At 40.9% G+C, this 9,342-nt stretch overlaps 1 protein-coding gene across 1 annotated transcript; it reads left to right on the top strand.

Moving 5' to 3' along the window:
- Window positions 1-1,085: 1,085 nt before the first annotated feature.
- Window positions 1,086-7,718, top strand: LOC115780479 (protein unc-119 homolog B-like). The gene is made up of 5 exons (XM_030729687.1): window positions 1,086-1,505; window positions 2,353-2,466; window positions 2,936-3,035; window positions 3,231-3,403; window positions 6,097-7,718. Exons 1-5 carry the CDS (start codon window positions 1,271-1,273, stop codon window positions 6,207-6,209), a joined length of 735 nt encoding a protein of 244 aa, XP_030585547.1. The 5' UTR covers window positions 1,086-1,270; the 3' UTR covers window positions 6,210-7,718.
- The last annotated feature ends 1,624 nt before the right edge of the window (window positions 7,719-9,342 follow it).

Here is a 9,342-nt window from a genome sequence, read left to right as displayed (position 1 = left end):
TTTTTTGTTTTTTTTTTACAAAATACACGTATAAGCTAACATGGTGTTAACGTGCAGTGTGGCTGAAGTATTGTAACAGGTATGAACATTTTTAGAGCTCTGAGGTTTGAGGAACAGGAGTAAAACAGCTAGTTTATGGCATCACTACAAGGTAAATACTCAGTTTGAAAAGGTGAACCTTTATCAAATACTTGCACATACCTGAGAAAATGAAAAACAAAATGTCTTAATTGACTCACCATAAAGGGAACGTCCCCCTCTAAATGTGTTGAAAATTTGGACCGGAGGTCCTCTGTAAGTTTATCCAACTTGACAGCAATTTTCTGCTCAGTGGACTGGATTAACAGGTTCTGACTGAGATGAAAAGCCACTTTGCCCACAAAGAAAAGGAATAAGATCCATTCAGCTCACTGCTTCATGGTGGTGAGGCAACCTGGGGTTTCTTAACAGCAGGCATCAGCACTGACGCAGTAAACTCGAATTTGCATAACACCTGAGTCTTTACGACGGTAATTTGCGTTGCCGGCGCGCCAGAACAAGAACACACAAGCGAACTTTGTGCAAATCTGAGAAGTGTGACTTCTTTGAAAAAAAAAAAACAACTTTTTTATTAAACAATTCAGTATTTGGGGTGTGTGTGTGTGTGTTAATGGTGAATTTGCTGTGGGGTCATGGCTAAAGAACGGTAAAAATACATTTCATCATCACAGACTCAATCAATAAATCAACAAATTACTAATTGTGTTAGTTCACACTCACACTCAGCTGCTTTTATATAGCTACAGATGAGCCGCAGTTATTTTTCAGATTTTACATTACAGATTCTTCTATAAATACCAATTTTGAATATAACTAATAACGACAAAACAAGAATCCATTCTACATGATGGGAGCTTGCTATCAATATTTGGAACATTTGGATAATTCTTCCTTTTTTTTGATACAGCTCATATAACTTTTACATTATGAATATTTTTTATTTTATTTTATTTTATTTTATTTCCGGCTTAGGAGCTCATGCGTCGTCCATCTCCCCCTGGTGGACGTCTCAAGGAAATTCTTCACTCTCTCCTCCACATCTCCGGGCTCACCGAGCGAGTTGTCATGGCAACTGTACAGCATGTGCTTACAAAAACAAGAGCCTGACCGTTCACCCACCGTTCCCTCGACATTCGACATCTACGGCGCCATCTTCTTCTAATTCTTCTTCTTCTTCAGTCCTTCAGACGGGCACTCGTTTAAATAAGAGGGAGGCTGAGGAGAGTGGAGAATGAGCGGAGCCAAAGCCCGCGGCGATCCGCCTGTTGCTGAAAATGTCTCCAGCGGCGGCCACGGCACTGCGGCTCCTCCACGGGACCGCAAGCCAGGCGGAGGAGTTCTGAAGAGGCTCAAGTCCAGAAGGAGCCAGCAGGTGGACGGCAGGGCCGTCACAGAGGAAGACCTGCGGACACGGGGTGGGCACGTCACGCCGGAGGACGTGCTGGAACTGCGAGTAGCTACTCGAGGTTTGAGCCTCTGCCTTTGAAGCATACCTGAACCGAACAGATTACATCTTCACATAAAAGTAGGGCAAACGGAGCCCGAACGACAGGCTCTAGGCTGGTGATGGAGATGAGAAATACACATCTGACAACACAAACAGCTGTTTCGTCAGTAGCCAGTCTTTCTATTTTTAAGCAGTTTAACGGGCACTTGAATTGTAATAATAGGCATTTTCTGGTGTCACTTTATTGCTAAGATCTTAGCACTAAAGTGACACCAGAAAACGCCCCATAAATGTTAGACAAAACAAAACAAAGCACTGTTGTGTACACAGCAGGACTGGCCTGGGTGGTCTGGGTGCTCTTTATTTAATAAAAAAATAAATAAATAAGGTTCTTATCTGTGCTACAGCCTACATTTTATAGCTTTAGGCAGCACATGAGCTAAAAAAAGAGAATCAAACTTCATGTTTTTCTTACACGGCAATCCCTTTGTTTATGACATCATTAAATTGTAAAACCATAATCAATGCTTTTATTGATTTAGCCTTTACTAAAAGCAGGCACAGTGAGGCTTTGCATGCCTGTTATCCTGTATAGACCTGTAATGATACAAAAGCCCCACAGTTCAACTCATTTTATGGCTGTGCACTGTAAAATACACCATATGTGTGTATTCAAAGTTGCACGTATGTATGTACAAGCAAAGCTTTGTCATCTGCGTCTGAGTGATGTCTGACACGCATTTTGCATATTGTCCTTGTAGATGTCAAAGCAGCCTGTTCGTATTTTAAGAGTACGCATAGTAACAGCAGTAGCTTAAGAAAAATTTCAGTGTTTGATTTTTATCTGTTTCTGTAATCATTCACAGGGTACCTCTGTAAGCCCGAGGACAATATTTATAACATCGAATTTGTCCGCTTTAAGATCCGAGACCTGGAGACAGACACAGTCCTGTTTGAGATCGCCAAACCCCCGCATGCAGGTAGTACAGTAGCTCACGCCTTGTGCTGTTTTATTTTTGTGTTTGTTCTGAAATGTAGTTGCAGAGTCGCTCCATAGGGCAGTGGGTTATTCGTTTGCTTAGCAAGCAAAAAAAAAAAAAAAGCCCTGGTTCAATCACAAGTGGAAACACCAGGGATTGAAGGGAGACACAAGTCAGGAGGGGGTCCTGCTTAAAAAAATCTTTAGAGCTGCCCCTTTGCAAATAAGGGAGCAACCAAAAGCTGCTTATGTAATGCAGCTGACAGGCATAAGTAGCTGCCTCTGTGAAAAAGATTCTTCATTTGACCCTCCTCCTGACAAGTGTTCCTTATTGGTTTAAAATAAGCTGGGTTTGGAAACATCTATCACTAGTTTTTTTTTTTTTTTAATCCCCCCCCCCCCCCCCCCCAAAAAAAAAAAAAAAAGCCTTGTTCATATAAAATGTCTTGATCTAATCTTGTGGGTGTCAGATGATGATGAGGACAACAGAGAGGCAGATCCCAGCACGGGCCGGTTTGTACGCTACCAGTTCACCCCAGCATTCCTGGGGCTGAGGACTGTGGGAGCTACGTGAGTGACTCACACATCTACGCACACAATGAAAACAATAACAGCATTATTTTCTATCAGCTACACACCCTTGACCACCATTTTTATCCATGTGCTCACTGTAACAAGCTTCTAATTATACAAGAATGCAAAACCTGCAGTTGTAACACCCTGATTTTTTTTTTTTTTTTTTTTAAACTTTGTTTACTCCTTCAGGGTGGAGTTCACTGTTGGTAACCGGCCTCTAAACAACTTTCGCATGATCGAAAGGCACTACTTCCGTGACCACCTGCTAAAGAGCTTTGATTTTGACTTTGGCTTCTGCATCCCAAACAGCCGTAATACCTGTGAGCATATCTACGAGTTCCCTCAGCTGTCTGAGAGCCTGGGTGAGTTCTCTTTTTAAAACTTAGAATCATAACAAGAGCATAAACATGCCCAAACTTTCAGACGTGGTGATTATCTTAACATGTATGCACGTACCAAAGGAACACATCAGCATTTCTTATTCTTGCTACGTCCTTAAACAGATCTTTGACTCCTTACTTGTCATGCATCTAATCAGAGAACTTGACACAAGTAAGCATTTGGTTACATTTTAGCAGGACATTTGCTGGTGGTGGTGGTGGTGGTGGGGGGGGGGGGGGGGGGGGGGGGGGGGGTCATCACTGATGACCACATCAGCACCCAGCCATAAGATTTTTGCAGCTTTCTTAAGCTGATCGCTTTATGCTGTTAGGGTTAGGGTTATGCAGTACAACCCCAATTCCAAAAAAGTTGGGATGCTGTGTAAAATGTAAATAAAAGCAGAATGCAATGATTTGCAAATCTCGTAAACCCATATTTTATTCACAATAGAACATAGAATAGAATGATATAGGATTCTAGCTGCTCAAGAGTCCTGGATCGTCTCTGTTGTAATTTTCATTTCATGATGCTCCAGATGAAAGGTGTGGGCTGCAGGCAGGCCGGTTCAGCACCCAGACTCTTGTATGAAATCATGCTGTTGTAATAGACGCAGTGTGGGTTTTAGCTTTGTCTTGTTGAAATATGAAAGGCCTTCCCTGAAAAAAAATAGTAATCTGGATGGGAGCATATGCTGCTCTAAAACCTGGTTATACTTTTCAGCATTGATGGTGCCTTTCCAGATGTGCAAGGTGCCAATTCCACAGGCACTGATGCACTCCCCCATACCATCAGAGATGCAGGCTTTTGAACTAAGAGCTGATAACAAGCCAGATGGTCCCTCTCCTCTTTAGGTCAGGACAGTTTTCCACTTCGTCTCGGTACATTTTAAACAAGCTTTGGCTCAGAGAAGACGGCTCACGTTCACATATGGCTTCTTCTTTGCGTTATAGCGCTTCAAGCGTGAATGGCACAGTGAACTGTGTTCACAGACAGCGATTTCTGGAAGTATTCCTGAGCCCATGCAGTGAACAGAATCGTTCCTGTTTTTAATGCAGTGCTGCCTGGGGGCCTGAAGATCACGGACATCCTAGCTTGAGATTCAGGCTTGTCTATTGCGCACAGAGATTTCCCCCGGAATCTTTTGATGATATTATGTACTGTCTTCACAGTTTTACGCAGAGTAAAATTATTCTGAAATTGTTCCAGAATTTGTAGCTGCAGTTTTTTTTTGCAGATTAGTGAACTTCTGCCCATCTTTACTTCTGAGAAACTCTGTGACATCCTCTTTTTCTCCCCAACAATAAGGGCACTTAGTAGAGGTCATACCTCTCCCACCCCAAAACTACTATGTGCGGATACTACACTGCAGTAGATATTACCATTAAACAGCAGTTTCATAGTCCATCATAAATTACTAGATCACAAAGACCAGAAATTTATTTTATTGGCTTTTAAAAGCTGTAAAATATGATTTTATATTTTTATTTTAAAAATGAGATCCTGGATATTTTATGTACATGTACCTTAATGAAATCTTCAAAAAAAAATAAAAATAAAATGAAAATTTTCAAGATAGGGATATTTTAAAATGTTGGTGACCTTAACCTTTGACCGGCTCACCACCAAAATTTAATCAATTGTTCCTTGAACCAGCCCCAACAACTCCAGAAACTTTCATCAAAATCTGTTCATAATTGTCCGAGTTATCCCGCTAATAGACAGAAGGACAGACAAACGCTACCGAAAACATAACCTCGAAAACGTAACCATACTGACCTGGTGCCAGTTGACCTGGTTAGTTGCAAAATGTTCATCCAGCTGTTTATTGATGCCACTTTAACACTTACTTGTTTTTTGTTTTTTTTTCTGTGTTCTTTTGTGAATAAAATTTGGGTTTATGAGATTTGCAAATCACTGAATTCTGTTTTTATTTACATTTCACACAGCATCCCATTTTTGGGGGGATTGGGGCTGTAATTCTATCCTAAACATCAGACAGATTCTCTTTATGAGACAGCGTGCCATAGACTTCACCAACTGGTTAAGGTTTAGGTTGTAATCCTGTCTTAATACTGTACCTAAATGCCATATGTACTATGAAACTGTTTTTGGCTGCTGCAGTAGTTGCTGCTCTCCACTCTGGCCAGTAATAAATCCTTCCTGAAACAAACTTTACAGTTTCGCCAGCGCTAATGTGAAGCTTCAGTAATGAGCTGGCCAAAAATAATCTAAATCCGCACAGTCTGTGCCGGTTTCTCGCCAGGGTTTTGTCTACATATCTAAACTTGCCCACCACAGAGTGCTCTGACGCAGCAACACACAAGGAAGAAAATTTAAAAGAAAAAACTTTGAAAGATATCATTTTAATTATATATGCAAAACGCTTGCCTACATTACAATATACGATGCACACATGACTACTGTTTTAAGAAATAAAGATTTACCTGTGTGTGTGTGTGTGTGTGTGTGTGTGTGTTTCTGGGCCACTTCTCAGGAAGCAGCTGAGCTACTGAAGCATAAGTAGTCATTAACCACCACACTGGTGAAAAATGACTACTGGCCCAATTATATATTTTTTCATGAAATTTTATAAAGGGATATAAATTTTTCCTCATAAGGATATTTAAAAAAATGTTGCTGAGTCACTGACATGTATTTATCATGTGTTTTGCAGTCCATCAGATGGTGGCGTGTCCTTACGAGACTCGGTCGGACAGCTTCTACTTCGTCGAGAACAGACTGGTCATGCACAACAAGGCAGATTACGCTTACAATGGAGGAAAGTGACGTCTGCCTGCTTGTGCACAACCACACACATGCAAACATGCTCACACACTCCCATCTGCTCACTTTTATTGACACACACGCGCATGCACGCACATGTGCATGTTGCTGAACATACACGCAGCTCAAACCTGGACTGAGAGCTACAACCGCAGTTGAGTTGCCTCCTGTGTTTGTTAAGACGAATTACCATTCATTGTAGTTACTTTCAGGAGATGTGTTTTGTATTGCCGTCTGAAAGAGGTTACAGATGGGTTAATTTATCTGCTTTTGATTATAGAGAAGTCTTTAAAACCAAAGAGGGCTTGTTATTTGCAGCCGTGCCACACGCGGCTCAAATGGACCGAATGGACATTAGATAAATGGTTAGTCTCCTCTTTGCAATTTTAAAAAGTGTCCTAACAGCCCTTCGGTGAACGCACACATTTGCATACGCACACGTGCACACTCAATCCCCGAGCGACACACATAGTGTTTACACAGGGTTTGTCAGAAGCAGCTGTTCTCAGAGCTGCCGCCTCCACAATCCACTCCAGACAATATCGGGGGAGAAAGAGAGGAGCCATCCACAAAAACACTCCTGTCAAACGCACATGGTCACTCCTGCGGTCCCCTCCCCATCTCCCTCTCCTCCCACGCAAACAAACACATCTATAGTGGTACTGTATAAGACTTTATATTCAACCAAAGGTTTCTGATATTATTGCTGTTTTTTTTTATTTAGAAATTCCCACCTCATATCTTCAGAGAACGTCAGAAGGGGGCCAAAGATGTCCTGGCTTCCTTATTTCAAAGGGGAGCTATTATGTTTATCCTTGTTTTCTGTCATTTAGTGTTACACTGCTGGATGCTATTAGACATTTCCAGAGTTTCAAATAACAAGGTCAGCATATGTAAGTAATCCCTATGAGCCAAAAAGCTCAGGTTAACTGCTCTCCACATTCTGTTTGAGAGATTGTTTTTTTCTACTCTTTGCTCTGTATGATGTCACGGAGTTGGGATTTCCTTGAGATGGTCATCTCAGGCACGCAGCCAGCTCTGACTGTGAGCACAGCGACCCCACCCACCTGCTATTCAAACCTCGGATTTGCAAGAGACAACAATCAGCTTTAAGATGTCTTTAAAGGGGAAGGGAGCTGAAATGGCTTGTTTCAGACAGTGGGTGAACTTAAGGGCTGCAGCAAGGCCCACTCTAAGATAAATGCAGATTGTTGGGAACTGTGAAACATCCAAAAACCTACTCTGAGTCCAAATGAGCATAATAGGTCCCCTTTAAAGTGAATTCAAAAGTAAAAAGAAAAATGATTTTTTTTGGTATTGAGGTTTGATTATCTGTGTCAATCTTTTCCTTATCACATATGTCTTAAAACTTGGATTATGTCTCAAATTTGAGTTGTTTTTCTCCTAACTAGACAGTGATACATTTTCTTTGTAATTTGTAAACTTTGGTGTTTGGGGTTAAAGGTGGTGTTTGTAAAGTATATACATATATATATATATATAGTTTGTAAAAAGGTGAAATGAGTAAATAAATGTACATTTTCAGATAGAAAATGTGTGAAGTTTGTTTCATTTCTCAGAATGGGAAAAGTTAAAGGAGGTTGAAGTCCCAAAAGTGGCCACTAGGAGGAGCTATATCCTAATTAATTCATTGTCACTGGTGTCAGTTTTATGTTTTTGTGTTTTGCTTGTTTGTTTTATTGTGCTGGGACATGTTTGCATTAATTTCTGGTGTTTGGTTAAGACTTCAAATGAGGTCATGGTCTGAACTCCTCATATGCATCTGTGGCTATGGTTTCAATACACAGGAGACATGACACTGATTACATGTTAATTCCACATCACTACCAACAGTTACATGGAATAAGTTACAATTTCATGTAGTACATTTTGAAATTCATCCACTGATCATCTGATTTTGGGATCTTTGGGAATTTAAATCATTGTTTATCTTTGCATCTGTGTTCATCTCTGCCTCAGTTTCCATCTGTTTCCAGCTCCTGAGCTGAAAGTCTCAGTCTTTTCTGTTTCTCTCTCCACACCTATGCAGCTTTCACTGCCTCCCTCTCTGTTTTTTTTTTTCCTTCCTTTTTTCTTTTCTTTCCTTCTCTCTCACCTGGTAACCAGACCTCTGGACTGGAGTGTTGAGTTTCCACTTTCCCATAGACGAGGACAATCTGAGCCACACAAAGACCTATAATGGACCCCCTCTGCTCTCTCCTCCCTTTGCTCTGGCACTGCACAGCTGCACACACACACACACACACACACACAGAAACATGCACACTGCATATGTAACAATACGTGTACCCTCTATTTTTTCTTTTTTTTTTTTTTTATTACTCCCCATACAGTTCCTACTTGCTTTCATCCACCTCTTCTCTAACTAAATCCTTCCTACTTCATGAAGTCTTTGTCATAGATGCTAAATTTTCATATCTTATAATATTACATCTGATTGGGACCGTGACATAAAAGACACCTCCACTCATCCTTAAATAATTTTCTAAATCTTTGTTTTGCAGCTGTGGCAGTGAGGATGTGCTAACAGGAAGTGGCTAAAAGTTTCAATTTGGCTACAGCAATAAGACACTTTTTAGACAGTATGGAGCAGAAGTGTTTACTAACATATCCTATGAAGGGTCATGAGGAGTAAGAAAAACCTGTTTGGATGCAGCATTCATTTTCTGTTTAACACTCTTTAGCGACTAAAGGAAATGTTAGCTGCTAACATTTCAGGCCGACTGCCTGAAACTATACAAGAAGGAGACCAATTAAAAACAATAAAACTGGGGACTGAATTCACAAATGCAAAGCTATTTTTATTTCTAGGAGCGCGAGATTGCATTCACGAGCACTTTATTAGGTACATGTTACTAGTACTGGGTTGGAGCCCCTTTTTGGCTTCAGAACTGCCTTAATTCTTTGTGGCACAGATTCAACAAGGTGCTGGAAACATTCCTCAGAGATTTTGGTCTGTATTGATATGATAGCATCATACAGTTGCTGCACATCCATGATGTGACTCTCCCGTTCCACAACATTCCAAAGCTACTCCGGATTGAGATCTGGTGACTGTGGAGACCATTTGAGTACAGTGAACTCATTGTCATGTTCAAGAAACCAGTTTGAGATG

This window comes from Archocentrus centrarchus, chromosome 5 (genome assembly GCF_007364275.1).
Source record: "Archocentrus centrarchus isolate MPI-CPG fArcCen1 chromosome 5, fArcCen1, whole genome shotgun sequence".
NCBI classification, from domain to species: Eukaryota; Metazoa; Chordata; class Actinopteri; order Cichliformes; family Cichlidae; genus Archocentrus; species Archocentrus centrarchus.
The sequence above is the reverse complement of the archived record's forward strand: the minus strand, read 5'-3'. Positions and strand labels throughout refer to the sequence as shown.